The 19,400-nt window shown below is 48.0% G+C and overlaps 1 protein-coding gene across 5 annotated transcripts in view; it reads left to right on the top strand.

Annotated features, from left to right (window-relative positions):
* The window catches only part of DNAJC8 (DnaJ heat shock protein family (Hsp40) member C8), a 325,593-nt gene that overhangs the window by 132,607 nt on the left and 173,586 nt on the right, over positions 1-19,400 (top strand). The window contains exon 7 of one of the 5 annotated variants that reach the window (XM_077295589.1): positions 799-4,002. The exons of 2 other annotated variants lie outside the window; for them this stretch is intronic. In XM_077295589.1, the coding sequence (XP_077151704.1) occupies positions 799-1,720 (922 nt within the window). In that variant the 3' untranslated portion in view covers positions 1,721-4,002. Of the gene's footprint in view, positions 1-798; positions 4,003-19,400 lie in introns of those variants that run through there. 2 more of the 5 variants (XM_077295588.1, XM_077295587.1) reach the window with 2 other exon arrangements.

The raw sequence follows: 19,400 nt of genomic DNA, 5'->3' as shown, positions 1-19,400 counted from the left end.
GGCGGCCGTGTGTCCGTTGGCAAAACACGCTGACATGCCAAATTGAGAACATTAGCATGTGCCACATAGTGTCCCACGCACGTGCACATTGAGAACACACATTGATGTCCTCTGCATGACAAGCGTTACAGGAATCGATGCTCTCTGGCGGACGGTGCTGAAGATGCTGTCATCATTCTCCCCTACTGTGCATGATTTCAGGGCCATCAGGGAAGAATGGGATTTGACTGCATCACATGCCACCGTGTAACTGCGCCTACTGTAGTGCTTTTATCCCTGAAAGCCATCCGTGTTGTTATAATTCAGCCCACGGTTGCGTTACATGTCTCTCTCCCTCTCTCTCTTGCTCGCACACAAACACACACACGCCCACACACCCACCCCTCTTGTTGGACGGGAGCACACATACACACACACACACACACACACACACGTGAGATACGGCCGAGTGTTGCATGGTAATCCCCGGCCCTGCCGCCTGCACTCTGGAGCGGAGTGTGCACCCACATACCAATACATGGAGCCGCACGCTCCACAACGGAGTGCATGCAGCAGGTCCGGGGATTACCATGCAAAACTCGGTCATATCTCGCATGTGTGTGTGCACAAGTCCCATCAGGCCTTTTTTTAGTTTGTTTACACCCTTTGTGTTGTGCCGTGTGCTAATGCCAGCATTATTGAATGCTTAACCTAACACATGAATGGTGCTGGACGCATATTATAGCGGCCTTAACTTGTGACATGTTTTAATTAAATTTTTGTGTGACACTTCTAATATTCTTTTTTGTTTCTTTGCAGATTTTTGGCCACAGGAGAGAGCTATACATCCCTGCACCTCCAATTTAGAGTTGGTAAATCTACCATCTCTAACATTGTGAGGTGTACATGTACCGTCATCTGGCAGAAGTTGCAGCCCATGGTGATGCCTTCCCCAACCGAGGAGACTTGGCTGCAGGTTGCAGCAGGCTTTCAGTCTGTGGCCAATTTCCCAAACTGCATAGGTGCAGTCGATGGTAAACATGTAAGGGTTCAGCAGCCACCACGATCAGGATCACACTTCTTTAATTATAAGAAGTATTTTTCAGTGGTCCTGATGACGGTGGCTGATGCCCATTACAAATTTGTTGGCATTGATGTTGGTGCCTTTGGTAGTACTGGGGATTCTCGGGTGTTGCGAACGTCACAGATTGGGATGCAAATTCTTCAAGATGGCGGAACGCTTCCAGCCCCAAGACCTTTGCCGGGTTCCACACATCCAGTACCCTTTGTGATGGTATCGGATGAGGCGTTTCCCTTAACGACAACCCTGCTGCGCCCATACCCACGAAGGGGACTGGATGCCCGACGGAGGATTTTTAATTATCGGCTGAGTCGTGCACGCAGATATGTGGAATGCACCTTTGGGATCATGACCAGTCAGTGGAGGATCTTTCACACTGCCATTCAGTTGGACACAGACACCGTTGATGCTGTGATTAAGGCTTGCTGTGTACTCCACAACTATGCTCGTGAGTACAACACTGACGTAGATGTGGAGTACCAGCAGCCAGTATTTAATCCAGTGGTCAACGGGGGTCTGGGCAGGCCGTCCAACTCAGGTGTGCGTGTGAGAGAATCCTTCACTGACTGCTTCATGAGTCCTGAAGGTGCCGTGCACTGGCAATACTCCTGTGCTGGTGTTGGGCAGCCTGACCAGCAGAGAAGGATGCATCTACACTGACCCTCCAAACAAAGTTGCCGACATCGCTGCAAACTGTTGTGAAAACAAGTCAAGATCCCGAAGAATCAGAATCGACAACAATCAACACAATTGTGTTTAAAAAATGTTTTTGTCATGTAACCCCCCAAAAAAAATTTTGGTTGTAATTTAAATAAAAAAATGTTTTTGGCTTAATTTCTTTTGTTTCTTTGTAGCTCAAAAAAAAGGGGGGTGTTTTCATAAAATAACTATTCTATATCTCATACTGCAGTGAACACATAACAGTTATACAACCCCCAAACCAATAATCGAGTGCCCATATACCCAGGACAGCGTCAGACACAGAGGCCTTGTCCCCATTGTCTAAAAACAAGAGAATAATTTTTGAAAAAAAACTTTATTTTAACAAACACAAAATATTTGTAAATTTTATAATTGATTTTTCAATTTGAAACAAATTAAACAGCCCCTTGCAAAGGCAACGTGCAACTGGAGCTTTAGCCCATTCTCATTTTAATGCAGATATGTGTAATCGGGAGAATACACGTAATTTGTAGCCTCGGTGTGAGAACTTGGTCCCAGTTGCTGAGAACTTCCTCTCTCTGCATAACTGCCTTGTTGACTGCTGCACAGATACTGTGGTCTTGCAGGTGGGTCCGGTGTTCTACGGCGGGGCCTGAACAGTCCCAACACCCCCATCAGAACCTCGTTATATGGCACAATTGGAGCAGGGTCCTCCAGAGCAGTGAGGGACATCTGGACCATAGACATAAAAAGAGACTGCCTATCCGGTGGCAGTGAGCGGGTCTTTCTTGCGACAGTCAATGCAAAAGAATCGCAATGGTCGTCGCAAGAAGATTTTTTTAATAAATCAAGGGTGTCCGTGGCAATTTGCACTGTTTGGTCCTCATTGTTCTTCTTTGATTTTTTTTTCTTTTCTCTGCTGCCACCGGATAGGCAGCTCTCTTCTCCACTCTCACAGCTTCTGCGGAACCAGATGTTCAGCAGCTGCTGAAGCAGATGTGGATGCAGCAGCTGCTGAAGTGGATGTGGATTCAGCAGAAGCTGTGGGAATGGATGGAGAGATGGTCCCTCCCGCTCCAGAGGAACTGCCTGCTCCATCCTCAGTGTCGCTTTCATCCACATCAGCTGCTGACATGTTTCCTTCCATCCTGTGGGGGGAAAAACAGAACATTAATAAAATTTTTCAAGGCTGCGAAGGATCAAAGTTTTACATGCAGCAAATAGGCTGCTACTTCAACATTTAGGTCCACTATTTTGCTTGTGTAGTGATAACGCGTGTTTTCATGTAAGTCATGCATTATCACAACATATTATATATAAATAATCTTGTGGAGTGGATTGTAAATTACCTTCGCAATGTCCGGCTGGTGACAAGGAATTGGAGCTCTTCGCTAAATGGGAAGGTTTGTTTACTCGGTGACGAGCCACTCCTAGCGCAGGTATTTATGAACTTGTTGAATCTGTCCCTAACGGAGCGCCACCGTTGCTTCACATCTTTATCTACAAAAAAAAAAAAAAACAACGATTTTTTAGAGATCTAAACAAAGTATATTTTTAATAAAATCAAGGTTTGCTAACTAAATTTAATTATAATTACCAATTTGCCGTTGTGTTGCCCCTGGATAGTTGTCCCATTCCGGGAACATGTCATGCACTATTTTTGTCCATGCTAGCTCACGGTAATATTTATCTTTGTACGACTCATCAGAAGGGTCCCACAGGGCCGGATAATCACGAACCTACAATGAATACAATAGTGTCATTTCATACTCTATAGAACGACCAAGTAATGTTACAGAAATGGTTTTCAAAAGTTGGAATATATTTCAAAGTAACCCCTACATGAACCCAAGGGACAAACTAAAAACACAAACACCAATAAACACGTTCGTGTGCCGTTGTTTAAAAACAAGCTCTGGCGCCGTCAATCCTGAGCGGGCCGTGCGGCAACATGTGTTGCTGGGTGGGCTCACGATAAGCTCGGGATTGCCGGTGCCACTGCTTATTTGCAACCTGCAAGACACTCTACACTCAAGCTTTCAAAACCATAACCCTAATCTCTACACCAACACTAATAACAGTGTTTTTGTCCCCCTATATTTTTAGTCCAGAAAGGCTAGGCAGACAGCCGTGGGGCAATATTTGTGGCCCGGGAAGGGGTTAAAATATCCCTGGCTGTTCCCAGGCCATGAATATGAAGCCCACAGCTATCTGCGTAGCCTTTCTGGCTCAGAAATAAAGGGAGAGCCCCAACAAAAAAAGTGTTGGGGTCCCCCTATATTTTTAGGCCAGAAAGTCTACGCAGACAGCCTTATATTCATAGCCTAGGAAAGGGGCCATGGATATTTGCCCCCCCCCCCCCCCCCGGCTACAAATAGAAGGCCGCAGCTGCCCCAGAAAAGGCGCATCAAAATGATGTGCCAATTCCGGCACTTGGCCCCTCTCTTCCCACTCCCGTGTAGCAGTGGGATATGGGGTAATGAGGGGTTAATGAAACCTTGCTATTGTAAGGTGGCATTAAGCCCGGTTAATAATGGAGAGGCGTCAATAAGACACAAATCCATAATCCTATTTAAAGGAAAAAAAATATATAAGGGGACCAACAAAAAAAAAAATTACATAGGGTCCCCCTATATTTTTAATCCAGAAAGGCTAGGCATCCAGCCGTGGGCCAATATTTGTGGCCTGGAAAGGGGTTAAAATACCCCTGGCTGTTCCCAGGCTATGAATATTAACCCACAGCTGTCTGCATAGCTTTTCTGGCACAAAAAAAAATAGGGGGCCCCGAAAAAAAAAATGCATAGGGTCCCTCTATATTTTTAGGCCAGAAAGGCTAGGCTGACAGCTGTGGGCCAATATTTGTGGCCTGGGAAGGGGTTAAAATACCCCTGGCTGTTCCCAGGCCATGAATATGAAGCCCACAGATGTCTGCATAGCCTTACTGGCTCAGAAATAAAGGGAGAGCCCCCCCAAAAAAGTGTTGGGGTCCCCCTATATTTTGAGGCCAGAAAGGCTACGCAGACAGCCGTGGGCTTATATTCATAGCCTAGGAAAGGGGCCATGGATATTTGCCCCCCCCCCCCCTGGCTACAAATAGAAGCCCGCACCCGCCCCAGAAAAGGCGCATCTAAAAGATGCGCCAATTCCGGCACTTAGCCCCTCTCTTCCCACTCCCGTGTAGCGGTGGGATATGGGGTAATGAGGGGTTAATGCCACCTTGCAATTGGAAGGTGGCATTAAGCCCGGTTAATAATGGAGAGGCGTCAATAAGACGCCTATCCATTACTAATCCTATTAAAGGTTTTTAAAAAAAACACAGACACTAGAAAAAATATTTTAATGAAATAATGACACACACTTTTTGACAATTCCTTTATTGCACTCTTAATCCATCTGAAGACCCTCGACCTGCAACAGAAATAAAAAAACAAACCAAATTCATACTACCTGGCCCTGTCCGCAGAAATCCCATAACGAGTGTCCCAGGACGATCTGCCATGGAGAACAGACACATCCGGAGATGTCTGCTCTCCACGGCTGCAGCAACACACTGACAGGTGCTCCGGCACCTGTCGGTGTGTTACTGCGCATGCGCGAGAGTTTACCGGCGGTCATTGACCCCGGTACTCTCGCTTTACGGCACTACAGCGTGGGAAAGTTCACACGCACCTGTAGTGCCATAAATAGAGACGCCGGCGCCATTCGCTCCTGGCAGTGTATCGCCGGAGAGCAGGGGATCGGCGTGGGACACTCTGTTTTGGATTCTGCGGACAGGGAGTATGGATTTGGTTTATTTTTTTGGACTTTTTCCCTAGGGGCGAGGGCTTCGCGTACCTGTATGTGCTGTATGGTGAGTATATACTCTATGTTATATGTACTGTGTGTCATGTATGTTACGTTTATTGTATGTGTATTGTGTGTGTTTGTGTTTTGTGTTACTTACACTTGTGCTAAGTCGCCGGACATAGGGACAACTCTCCCATCCTAATACCGGATGGGAGTAGTAATCCCATACGGAGACTTAGCACAATGGTGGCACTATCGTCGCATGAGGACACACACAGACTTCACACACATACACAGACACATACACAGATACACACACATACATACCAAATCTATCAAACGACCGACATCGATCCCCATGCGACGATATGCCTCCATGCTGACAGTCACTTCGGAAAAAAAGGACGACACTCCGCCCACGCACTTCCGCCCACGAACTTCCTCCCGCTTCCCCGCACTTCCTGTTGCAGCGGTTTCTCCACCCATAACCGCATAAAACCCGCAGATATTTTTTGATCTGCGGGTTTTACTGCGGGTTTGACCCTCACAATGGAGGTCTATGGGTGCAGAACCGCTGCAGTTCTGCACAAAGAAGTGACATGCTGCAGGTTTTTAACCACTGCGTTTCTGCGCGGTTTTTCCCGCAGCATGTGAACAGCGGTTTGCGGTTTCCATAGGTTTACATGTAAATGTAAACGCAATGGAAACTGCAGCGGACCCGCAGCGGCAAAATCGATTTTTCTGTATTTTCATGACTGAAAATTGTACATTCACACTGAAGGCATCAAAACTATGAATTAACACATGTGGAATTATATACTTAACAAAAAAGTGTGAAACAACTGAAATTATGTCTTATATTCTAGGTTCTTCAAAGTAGCCACCTTTTGCTTTGATGACTGCTTTGCACACTCTTGGCATTCTCTTGATGAGCTTCAAGAGGTCGTCACCGGGAATGATCTTCCAACAATCTTGAAGGAGTTCCCAGAGATGCTTAGCACTTGTTGGTCCTTTTGCCTTTACTCTGCGGTCCAGCTTACCCCAAACCATCTCGATTTGGTTCAGGTCTGGTGACTGTGGAGGCCAGGTCATCTGGCGTAGCACCCCATCACTCTCCTTCTTGGTCAAATAGCCCTTACAGAGCCTGGAGGTGTGCTTGGGGTCATTGTCCTGTTGAAAAATGAATGATGGTCCAACTACACGCAAACCGGATGGAATAGCATGCCGCTGCAAGATGCTGTGGTAGCCATGCTTGTTTAGTATGCCTTCAATTTTGAATAAATCCCCAACAGTGTCACCAGCAAAGCACCCCCACACCATCACACCTCCTCCTCCATGCTTCACAGTGGGAACCAGGCATGTGGAGTCCATCCGTTCACATTTTCTGCGTCGCACAAAGACACGGTGGTTGGAACCAAAGATCTCAAATTTGGGCTCATCAGACCAAAAGCACAGATTTCCACTGGTGTAATGTCCATTCCTTGTGTTCTTTAGCCCAAACAAGTCTCTTCTGCTTGTTTCCTGCTTGTTGCCTGTCCTTAGCAGTGGTTTCCTAGCAGCTGTTTTACCATGAAGGCCTGCTGCACAGTCTCCTCTTAACAGTTGTTGTAGAGATGTGTCTGCTGCTAGAACTCTTTGAGGCATTGACCTGGTCTCTAATCTGAGCTGCTGTTAACCTGTGATTTCTGAGGCTGGTGACTCGGATAAACTTATCCTCAGAAGCAGAAGTGACTCTTGGTCTTCCTTTCCTGGGGCGGTCCTCATGTGAGCCAGTTTCTTTGTAGCGCTTGATGGTTTTTGCCACTGCACTTGGGGACACTTTCAAAGTTTTCTCAATTTTTCAGACTGACAGACCTTCATTTCTTAAAGGGAACCTCTCACCTGAATTTGGCGGGACCAGTTTTGGGTCATATGGGCGGGGTTTTCGGGTGTTTGATTCACCCTTTCCTTACCCGCTGGCTGCATGCTGGCCGCAATATTGGATTGAAGTTCATTCTCGGTCCTCCGGAGTACACGCCTGCGCAAGGCAATATTGCCTTGCGCTGGCGTGTACTCCGGAGGACAGAGAATGAACTTCAATCCAATATTGCGGCCAGCTTGCCTTGCGCTGGTGTGTACTTCGGAGGACAGAGAATGAACTTCAATCCAATATTGCGGCCAGCATGCAGCCAGCGGGTAAGGAAAGGGTGAATCAAACACCCGAAAACCCCGCCCATATGACCCAAAACTGGTCCCGCCAAATTCAGGTGACAGGTTCCCTTTAAAGTAATGATGGCCACTCGTTTTTCTTTACTTAGCTGCTTTTTTCTTGCCATAATAACAAATTCTAACAGTCTATTCAGTAGGACTGTCAGCTGTGTATCCACCAGACTTCTGCACAACACAACTGATGGTCCCAACCCCATTTATAAGGCAAGAAATCCCACTTATTAAACCTGACATGGCACACCTGTGAACTGAAAACCATTCCTGGTGACTATCTCTTGAAGCTCATCATCTTGAAGCTCATCAAGAGAATGCCAAGAGTGTGCAAGCAGTCATCAAAGCAAAAGGTGGCTACTTTGAAGAACCTAGAATATAAGACATAATTTCAGTTGTTTCACACTTTTTTGTTAAGTATATAATTCCACATGTGTTAATTCCTAGTTTTGATGTCTTCAGTGTGAATGTACAGTGTTTCATAGACTTGAAAATGCAGAAAAATCTTAAAATGAGAAGGTGTGTCCAAAATTTTTCGTCTGTACTGTATATATATATATATATATGTGCAGTGACCTTATGTATAGGTTTTGTGTGACTAGGAACATCTGTCCTGAAGGCTGCAGGTTTTCGCCCAGGTGTTAATATGTATTTTCCTGGGACAAGTAGAATTCTGTCTCCAAATCTCACCAGGGGGGTCTAGCTAGGACTAAGAAGAAAGGTAACATTTGACACCTCCTAGCTCTTGGAAGAGAGATGTTAATTACGGCCTGATCGTATCTTTGTGGGAACTTTTACACAAAGGATCTCCAGAGAAAATAATATATTCATTGGGAAGGGGGCGGGGGGGGGGCTTGGCCGTGGTCCAATCAAAAAACAAGCAATTATGATATTAACCTGAGGGGCTGGTCTAGAAACCTGATGTCCAGACCAAAACTATAAATTATACCTGTATGCAGAGAATGTATTCACATGTGAGGGCAGCTCGAAATGCTGATGTTCCACTCACTCCATTCACCCCCTCAGGGAGCAGAAGCAAACTACCAGTTAGATGATTTCTGTAAGTTTCTCCTGTTTATTTCATACTGTTTTGCATAAGTTGTGTATCTTTTTATTATCATATTTGTATACATTTTCTTACTGTAAGCACTGAACCTTTTTTGCATTAAAGTATAAAACTTTAACAAGGTGAACCTTGAATGGTCTAAAAGAATCCATAACCTAAGGTGTGTGAGACTTATGAGTGGTAGACATTATTATTATTAGTGATTGTGAAGGAAACCCGGTTCCTCCCACGTCACCAATCCGTGACGTCACTACACAGGCACAGCTCTCCGGTGCCCCCTTTGTCTCAGGTCAGTAAGGGAACTGCACCTACAGCAAATGGCCGCTGGGGAGACTGCCCTGTTACCCACGCCGGGTATTCTAAGATTCACAATCAGAATAAAAGGATCATCCCAAAATTAATTTATGGTTTTATTGCCTTAAGGGCACACTAGATAATTACAAGAAATATACAGTAAAAATATTTCAAGGGTTACAGTCAGAGTAAAATATAACAATACTAGTACAAGGCTTAGAGGTATAAAGCTGGAGGTCAGTTTACCAGGTTGAAGGTTGCTTGTAGAAGCCGGGGGGCTCTGCATTCCACAGGTACAAGACTTAGTTGCCGGGCAGCCTCCAAAAAGCATGTGCTTGTTCCCCTCTGGCTGGCATATGCCCTCTTCCTTAGTTCATCGTCATCTTATTCTGTTGAGTGTGTCACTCTCCAAGTGTCCTCAGCTCTTAAACCTTCTGTGTCCCTCCCCCCTGTAACTGCGTGGGCTAGCAATCTCCACCCCTCAGCTAAACTGCAAAATCTGTACCCAATATCTAATATATGGAATAACTGTTCTCAGGATGATCGGATCAGTATACGGGCGGTTCCAGCGCATGAGGTTTGTTCTGCCAGTCGTACAGGGATCAAACCTGGACCCATTCGGTTGCTGTGGGATGCTGATCTCTATATCTCAGGTTCCAGAACTCCCACGGACCCGGGAGTTGCACTGTCAGATGCCTAATTTCTTTAGGGCGATGATATTTTTTATGAGCCAGTACCTCGGACGATGCGTTCATAATTTCATGGTGGAGACGGTCAGGCTGGGCAGATAATAGACTTTGGCTCCTTAGCCACCAGACATGTGGCTTCCTCACTCAGGCTTTGAAATGCCATCTGCCTGCTACCCTGCGCTCAGTCCATTACCATACTAAAGGAACTTTATTTAGGTAGGGGAAAAGGTGGGGGCCAGGAGTGTTCATCCCTGCATTCGGGTGACCAGGGGAATTCTGATATGGGACAAAAATGGAGTCACGCCAATCTCTTAGTATGCCCCGTATCCAAGATGGCGGTTGCTCCCTCATCACACCTCCCTGCTTTAGAGGGTGCTAGGGGGTATCACATTCCTGTGTTCCCCCATGCGCCCTTCCACACCTCCTTGCCGGGACAACCCATCAGCGTTACCATGGTCTCTGCCTCTTCTGTGGCGAATGGTGAAGAGATATTATGGAGAGCGAGGCTCCAACGTAGCGTAGCAACCTCCCATTCATCCCAGAGACCGAGTGTAACCAGCTGAGGGGGTTGTGGTCTGTTTACACGGTGAAGTGGTGTCCGTACAAGGATGGCTGCAGACGCTGAAGGGCCCATACAATTGCTAGACATTCCTTCTCCATCGTGGAATAGGCCACTTCCCTCGGCAGGAGCTTCCGTCTCAGGTTCAAAACGGGGTGTTCATGACCCGTAGTGTCGACCTGGCTGAGCACAGCACCGAGGCCAAAGTCGCTGGCGTCGGTCTGTACCACGAATGGCCGCGTGAAGTCGGCTGCATCAGTCCTTCCGGGCAGGCTGCTGAACAGCTCCCGAATGGGGTGTAGGGTGACCCCCAGCTGGGAACGTTGGTCCTCCGAGAGCTGGTGGCCAACCTCCACATCCTCGATGGATCCACCCGCCTTGGCTTGGGTGAGCAGATCCAGGAGGGTTTCTACCTCACCTTCCTCGGGAAGGTTGCACACTGGGTGGGCACAAGCCTCCCGCTCATGATGTGCCTTCATCATGTTCACGTGGAAGGCCTTCCTCCTTCCACGGGTGTGGTCCAGGGTGACCAGATAGGTGACGGCGTTGAGCTGCTGGTGCACGAGGTATGGACCCTCCCAGGCCGCCTGAAGCTTTTTTGTGGGAGGGGGACCAGTACCCACACCTTTTGACCCACCTGGTAGGTCCTCTCACAAGCATTCTGGTCGTACCACCGCTTCTGGTCAGCTTGGGCCTGGGCCATATTGTCATGCACCAGTCGCGTCAAGGCCCTCATTCTGTCCCGGAAGCACTCCATGGGTGGCCAAATCTCCTTCCCACGCTTCCTTCACCAGGGCAAGGGACCCCCGTATACGTCGCCCATACAGGAGCTCAAAGGGGGAGAACCCCGTTGAGGCCTGTGGAACCTCCCGGTAGCAAATAGAAGGTGTGGGAGATACTGCTCCCAGTCTCTCCCGTGGGAGTCGACCAACATCTTAAGCATCTGCTTTAAGGTGCCATTGAACCGCTCACACAGGCCATTGGTCTGTGGGTGATACGGGCTGGCTACCAGATGTTGCACCTGTATCTACTTACAGAAAGACTCCATCAGCTGTGTCATGAACTGGGTCCCTTGGTCGGTGAGCATTTCCTGAGGAAACCCCACTCTGGAGAAGATCTCCAGTAAGGCAGTGGCCACTTTGTCAGCCCGAATGGACGACAAAGCTATCGCCTTCGGGTACCAGGTGGCATAGTCCACTACCGTTAATATGAAGCATTTTCCGGAACGGCTGGGAGTGGACAGAGGTCCAATAAGATCCACAGCCACCCTCGAGAAAGGCTCTTCATTGATGGGCAGAGTTATCAGTGGGGCTTTGGGGCGCTGCCCCGCCTTCCCCCACCGTCTGACAGGTGTCACACGAACGGCAGTAGGCAATTACCTCGGTCCTCATTCCAGGCCAGTAGAAATGCTGCGCTAGCCTGGCCCTGGTTTTAGCCATCCCTAGGTGTCTGGCCATGGGAATCTCGTGTGCTATCCACAACAATTCCGCCCTGAATGGATAGGGTACCACTAACTGTCGGTCCCTGGGCCACGCCTCCGGTGAACCCTGCTGTACCCGGTACAGCCGTCCCTGGTCCAATACCACCCGCTCGCTGTCTGACTCCCCAGGAGGCTGTGCCGCCTGCTCCTTGAGAGCTTTCAGGCTAGCGTCAGCTTCCAACGCTGCCTGAAATCCCTGACTCGATGTGGCGAGAATGGATGACACTGCCACATCCGCTGTCCGCTCCCCGGGATCTGTCTACTGGCCGCTGTCTGACTCGGCAGCCACTTGGTCAGAGAGGGGGAAGCCGTTGGACCTCTGCGAGGCTCCTTGGGCTCCAGCGCTCCCACTTCTGGTGACAGCGGCCACGACCGCTGTGCCCACGGGTAGCGCTTGCTTCCCCCCGGCTCCTGACCAAGTGTCCGGGTCAGGCAGACTTCCCTGCACTCCTGACAATCCCGGGTGTGGGGAACACCTGCCCTGAGGTTTTACCTGGTGGCTCCTCTCCCGGGACGCCCCCTCCCCCCATGGCATGTTCCTCTTCCTGCAGGGGCCCTAGACTCAGCAGGCTGGATTCACTTAGGGGCCCTAAGCTGCCCATAGCAGCCCCTCCCTCCACCTCTGATCTCTCCCCTACAGTCTCCTCACCTGTCCTCACTGTGAGACCTGGGTGTGGGGTCGGTGCAGGATTACCATCAGGTTTCACTCCCTCCCCCACTGTTGGAGGCACATTCAACACATCAACATCGGCATTCACAGTAGAGTCATGACATCCTTGTGGAGCCAAACTTGGGGGTTCAGTGGCCACATACTGAGACACTAGCCGCCCCAAGTCGGTCCCAAGTAACACATTGGCAGGAATATTTCGCGTTACTCCCACCTCCCGCATTCCCCTCCCGACGCCCCAGTCCAAAAACACCTTTGCAACAGGCAGCGCCGGTTCCATGCCTCCAATTCTGGAGACGGAAAGGGTTTTCCCCGGTACCAAGTCTTGAGGGGACACCACCTCAGGACGTACCAGGGTTCGTTCTGCACCTGTGTTCCGCAATCCTATGACCGCTGAGCGGCCGATGGTGATGGGTTGGTAATTGTCCAGGGACCTCCCACCACCCCTTCCCACACATAAAACAGTGGACGGTTTCTGGGACAGGGATGGGGCCTTATGACGCTGGGGACACGCAGCCTTGAAATGTCCCGGCTGATTGCAGTGATGACAACGTTTGGGTTCTGCGCCTGGCCTGGAGAGGGCAGCAGGCGGGGGTTAACCCCTTGCACTCTGGGGGCTGGGGAAACAGGGGAAGGATTGGGCTTACCCCCTCTCCAGGTGCTGCTGACAGGCTTCTTCGGCTCAGGCGCCCTGTTATTGGCATACTCGTCTGCCAGGGCGGCTGTAGCAGAAGCCCCCTTCGCTTTCTGGTCACGCAGGAACTGTTGGAGGTCCTCTGGGTAGTTCCACAAGAACTGCTCCGTGACGAACAGTTCCTGGACCTCCCGGCAGGTGGTGAGCACTAGACCCGAGGTCCAGTGCTCTGCAGCTCTCAGCAACGCCCGCATGTGGTCGGTCCAGGTGTCCTTTGGGCCCCGCTGCAGGCTCCGGAACTTCTTGCGGTAGGACTCCGGGGTGAGGTTGTAGTGCTGGATTAGGGCCCGCTTGATGCTGCTGTAGTCCTGTTCCGCCCCCAAAACTTCCAGGGACTTACCCCTCAAACGGGGGGTCAGGTATCTTGCCCACTGATCCGGGGCCAGATGGTGTTGGAGGCAGGTCCTTTCAAAGGCCAGCAGGAAGGAATCCAGGTCTCCATCCTTCTCAAGCAGAGGGAAGTCCTCGGCCCGGACCTTGGAAGCCCTGGACTCTGGTGGTGCTGGGGCGTCCAGCGGGAACCCGTATTGAGCCATCTCCAGTCAGTGCCGGGGCTCCGCTGCTTGCTCCGCTGCCCGCTCTGCAGCTTTCTCTGCCCGCTGCTCCCTCATCACAGTAATATTTCCGGCACTCTTCGCCCATGTGTTCGATAAGTGGTGGCAGCGTGTATTAGCGGGTGTGTGGCCTGGGTCGGTGTGTGATTTATGCTCCTATTACAGCATAGGACAGAGGTTGAATGCTGGACTGAGAGTGGGGAGATAGATTTACCCTTGCAGGCACAACCCCAAGTCACATGTTGAGAGCGGACATGTGACGAATTAGTGACACCACGGAGTAAGGGATCCGTGACATACATCTATGGATATATCTATAGAAAGATATAGATATACAGTTAGGTCCATATATATTTGGACAGAGACAACATTTTTCTTATTTTGGTTATAGACATTACCACAATGAATTTTAAACAAAACAATTCAGATGCAGTTGAAGTTCAGACTTTCAGCTTTCATTTAAGGGTATCCACATTAAAATTGGATGAAGGGTTTAGAAGTTTCAGCTTCTTAACATGTGCCACCCTGTTTTTAAAGGGACCAAAAGTAATTGGATAGATTCAATAATTTTAAATAAAATGTTTATTTTTAGTGCTTGGTTGAAAACCCTTTGTTGGCAATGACTGCCTGAAGTCTTGAACTCATGGACATCACCAGACTCTGTGTTTCCTCCTTTTTGATGCTCTTCCAGGCCTTCACTGCAGTGGTTTTCAGTTGCTGTTTGTTTGTGGGCCTTTCTGTCTGAAGTTTAGTCTTTAACAAGTGAAATGCATGCTCAATTGGGTTGAGATCAGGTGACTGACTTGGCCATTCAGGAATATTCCACTTCTTTGCTTTAATAAACTCCTGGGTTGCTTTGGCTTTATGTTTTGGGTCATTGTCCATCTGTAGTATGAAACGACGACCAATCAGTTTGGCTGCATTTGGCTGCATCTGAGCACACAGTATGGCTCTGAATACCTCAGAATTCATTCGGCTGCTTTTGTCCTGTGTCACATCATCAATAAACACTAGTGACCCAGTGCCACTGGCAGCCATGCATGCCCAAGCCATCACACTGCCTCCGCCGTGTTTTACAGATGATGCGATATGCTTTGGATCATGAGCTGTACCACTCCTTAGCCATACTTTTCTCTTTCCATAATTCTGGTAGAGGTTGATGTTGGTTTCATCTGTCCAAAAAATGTTCTTCCAGAACTGTGCTGGCTTTTTTAGATGTTTTTTAGCAAATTCCAGTCTAGCCTTTTTATTTTTGGTGCTTATGAGTGGCTTGCACCGTGCAGTGAACCCTCTGTATTTACTTTCATGCAGTCTTCTCTTTATGGTAGATTTGGATATTGATACGCCTACCTCCTGGAGAGTGTTGTTCACTTGGTTGGCTGTTGTGAAGGGGTTTCTCTTCACCATGGAGATTATTCTGCCATCATCCACCACTGTTGTCTTCCGTGGGCGCCCAGGTCTTTTTGCATTGATGAGTTCACCAGTGCTTTCTTTCTTTCTCAGGATGTACCAAACTGTAGATTTTGCCACTCCTAATATTGTAGCAATTTCTCGGATGGGTTTTTTCTGTTTTCGCAGCTTAAGGATGGCTTGTTTCACCTGCATGGAGAGCTCCTTTGACCGCATGTTTACTTCACAGCAAAACCTTCCAAATGCAAGCACCACACTTCAAATCAACTCCAGACCTTTTATCTGCTTAATTGAGAATGACATAACGAAGATCAGGTGAACAAGGGGGCCATGTCATTATTTTTTCTTCATTGAGACCGTTACTGGCCAGCCACGCTGTGGAGTAGTTGGAGGCATGTGATGGAGCATTGTCCTGCATGAAAATCATGTTTTTCTTGAACGATACCGACTTCTTCCTGTACCACTGCTTGAAGAAGTTGTCTTCCAGAAACTGGCAGTAGGTCTGGGAGTTGAGCTTCACTCCATCCTCAACTCGAAAAGGTCACACAAGTTCATGTTTGATGATACCAGCCCATACCAATACCCCCCACCTCCACCTTGCTGGCGTCTGAGTCGGAGTGGAGCTCTCTGCCCTTTACTGATCCAGCTTCTGGCCCATCCATCTGGCCCATCAAGAGTCACTCTCATTTCATCAGTCCATAAAATCTTTGAAAAGTCAGTCTTAAGATATTTCTTGGCCCAGTCTTGACGTTTTACCTTATGTTTCTTGTTCAAAGGTGGTTGTTTTTCAGCCTTCCTTACCTTGGCCATGTCCCTGAGTATAGCACACCTTGTGCTTTTTGTTACTCCAGTAACGTTGCAGCTCTGAAATATGGCACAACTGGTGGCAAATGGCATCTTGGCAGCTTCACGCTTGATTTTCCTCAATTCATGGGCAGTTATTTTGCGCCTTTTTTGGTCAACACGCTTCTTGCGACCCTGTTGGCTATTTGCCATGAAACGCTTGATTGTTCGGTGATCACGCTTCAAAAGTTTGGCAATTTCAAGACTGCTGCATCCCTCTGCAAGACATCTCAAAATTTTGGACTTTTCAGAGCCCGTCAAATCTCTCTTCTGACCCATTTTGCCAAAGGAAAGGAAGTTGTCTAATAATTAAGCACACCTTATATAGGGTGTTGATGTCAGTAGACAACACCCCTCCTCATTAAAGAGATGCACATCACCTGATTTACTTAATTTGTAGTTGGCTCTCAAGCCTGAACAGCTTAGAGCAGGACAACATGTATAAAAAGTATCATGTGATCCAAAAAACAACTTGCCTAATAATTCTGCACGCAGTGTAGATATGGGATAGATAGGGGTACTGGTATGGGCTGGTATCATCAAAGATGAACTTGTGGGACCTTTTCGGGTTGAGGATGGAGTGATGCTCAACTCCCAGACCTACTGCCAGTTTCTGGAAGACAACTTCTTCAAGCAGTGGTACAGGAAGAAGTCGGTATCTTTCAAGTAAAACTTGATTTTCATGCAGGACAATGCTCCATCACATGCCTCCAACTACTCCACAGCGTGGCTGGCCAGTAAAGGACTCAAAGAAGAAAAAATAATGACATGGCCCCCTTGTTCACCTGATCTGAGCCCCATAGAGAACCTGTGGTCCCTCATAAAATGTGAGATCTACAGGGAGGGAAAACAGTCCACCTCTCGGAACAGTGTCTGGGAGGCTGTGGTGACTGCTGCACGCAATGTTGATCATAAACAGATCAAACAACTGACAGAATCAATGGATGGAAGGCTGTTGAGTGTCATCATAAAGAAAGGTGGCTATATTGGTCACTAATTTTTTGGGGATTTGTTTTTGCATGTTAGAAACGTTTATTTCTAAATTTTGTGCAGTTATATTGGTTTACCTGGTGACAATAAACAAGCGAGATGGGGATATATTGGTTTTTATTAAGTTGCCTAATAATTCTGCACAGTAATAGTTACCTGCACAAACAGATATCTTCCTAAGATAGCCAAATCTAAAAGTGACCCACTCCAACTTCCAAAAATGTTAAGCTTTGATATTTACGAGTCTTTTGGGTTGATTGAGAACATAGTTGTTGATCAATAATAAAAATAATCCTCTAAAATACAACTTGCCTAATAATTCTGCACGCAGTGTATCTAGCTATCATTCTATCAATCTATTTGTCCCTTATCTATCTATCCCATATCTATTTATCTATTCCATATCTATTATTATTATTTATTATAGCGTCATTTATTCCTTTGCACTTTATATGTGAGGAGGGGTATACATAATAAAAACAAGTACAATAATCTTCAACAATACAAGTCACAACTGGTACAGGAGGAGAGAGGACCCTGCCCGCAGGGGCTCACAATCTACTAGAGATGGGTGAGGATATAGTAGGTAAGCATAGAGCTGGTCGTGCAGTGGTTTGGTCGATCGGTGATTACTGCAGGTTGTAGGCTTGCCGGAAGAGGTAGGGTCTTCAGGTTCTTTTTGATGGTTTCGATGGTAGGTGAGAGTCTGATATGTTGTGGTAGAGAGTTCCAGAGTAGGGTTGATGCGCGAGAGAAATCTTGTATGCAATTGTGGGAAGAGGAGATAAGAGGGGAGTAGAGAAGGAGATCTTGTGAGGATCGGAGGTTGCGTGCAGGAAAGTACCGGGAGACGAGGCCACAGATGTATGGAGGAAACAGGTTGTGGATGGCTTTGTATGTCATGGTTAGGCTTTTGTACTGGAGTCTCTGGGTAATGGGGAGCCAGTGAAGGGATAGACAGAGGGGAGAGGCCGGGGAATAGCGGGGGACAGGTGGATTAGTCGGGCAGCTGAGTTTGGAATAAATTGGAGGGGTGTGAGAGTGTTCGAGGGGAGGCCACAGAGCAGGAGGTTGCAGTAGTCGAGTCGGGAGATGATGAGGGCATGGACTAGGGTTTTTGCAGATTCTTGGTTTAGGAATGTACGGATCCGTGAAATATTTTTGAGTTGAAGGCGGCAGGAAGTAGAAAGGGCTTGGATATGCGGTTTGAAGGAGAGATCAGTGTCAAGAATTACCCCGAGACAGCGAGCTTGTGGGACTGGGGAGAGTGGGCAGCCGTTTACTGTAATGTATAGGTTCGTTGGGGGAGTCGCGTGAGATGGGGGAAAGACAATGAATTCTGTTTTGTCCATGTTAAGTTTAGAAATCTTGCGGAGAAGGATGAAATAGCGGATAGACATTGAGGGATTCTGGTTAGTAGGGTGGTAATATCTGGTCCACAGATGTAGATCTGTGTGTCATCAGCATAGAGATGATACTGAAAACCGTGAGATTCTATGAGCTGTCCCAGGCCAAAAGTGTAACTGGAGAAGAGCAGGGGCCCTAGAACTGAACCTTGCGGGACTCTGACAGATAGGGGGTGAGGTGAGGAGGTGGTGTGTGAATGGGAGACGCTGAATGTTTGGTCAGTTAGGTATGACAAGATCCAGGATAGGGCCAAGTCTGTGATGCCAAGGGATGAGAGGGTCTGTAGTAATAGGGAATGGTCCACTGTGTCAAAGGCAGAGGACAGGTCCAGGAGGAGGAGGATAGAGTAGTGTTGCCTGCTCTTGGCAGTTAATAGGTCATTGGTGACCTTAGTTAGGGCAGTTTCAGTGGAGTGGTGTGTCCGGAAGCCTGATTGTAAGCCGTCGATAAGGGAGCAGGAAGATAGATGGGAGGACAGTTCAAGATAGACGTGTTGTTCCAGTAGTTTTGAGGCATAGGGGAGAAGTGATATAGGGCGATAGCTAGATACAGAGGAAGGGGTCAAGTAAGGGCTTTTTGAGGATTGGTGTGATTGAGGCATGTTTAAAGTTTGAGGGGAAAACACCAGTAGTTAGCGATAAGTTGAAGAGATGGGTTAAAGTTTGGATGAAGACTGTGGCGAGGTTTGGGATGAAGTGGGAAAGGTCAAGTGCACAGGTGGTGAGATACGATCTTGAGAGTAGAGTGGATAGTCGATCTTCTGTAACAGTGGAGAAGTTGCTTTTGGAGGTGGAGGGCTGGGTAGTTGGGAGGAAGGGCTCTGGGGGTTGTCGACTAAAACTGTCTGCTGTTCTCAATCGTCTGCTTGAAAAATGAGGCGAAGTCTTCAGCTGAGATGAGTGGGGAGGGAGGAGGTGCTGGGGGGGACGGAGGAGAGAGTTGAAGGTGTTGAATAACTGTTTAGGGTTGTGAGACAGGGAGGATATGAGAGATGAGAAGTAGGTTTGTTTTGCTGTGGCGAGTGTGGTCTTGAAAGTAG

This window comes from Ranitomeya variabilis, chromosome 3 (assembly GCF_051348905.1).
Source record: "Ranitomeya variabilis isolate aRanVar5 chromosome 3, aRanVar5.hap1, whole genome shotgun sequence".
NCBI lineage: Eukaryota > Metazoa > Chordata > Amphibia > Anura > Dendrobatidae > Ranitomeya > Ranitomeya variabilis.
The sequence above is the reverse complement of the archived record's forward strand: the minus strand, read 5'-3'. Positions and strand labels throughout refer to the sequence as shown.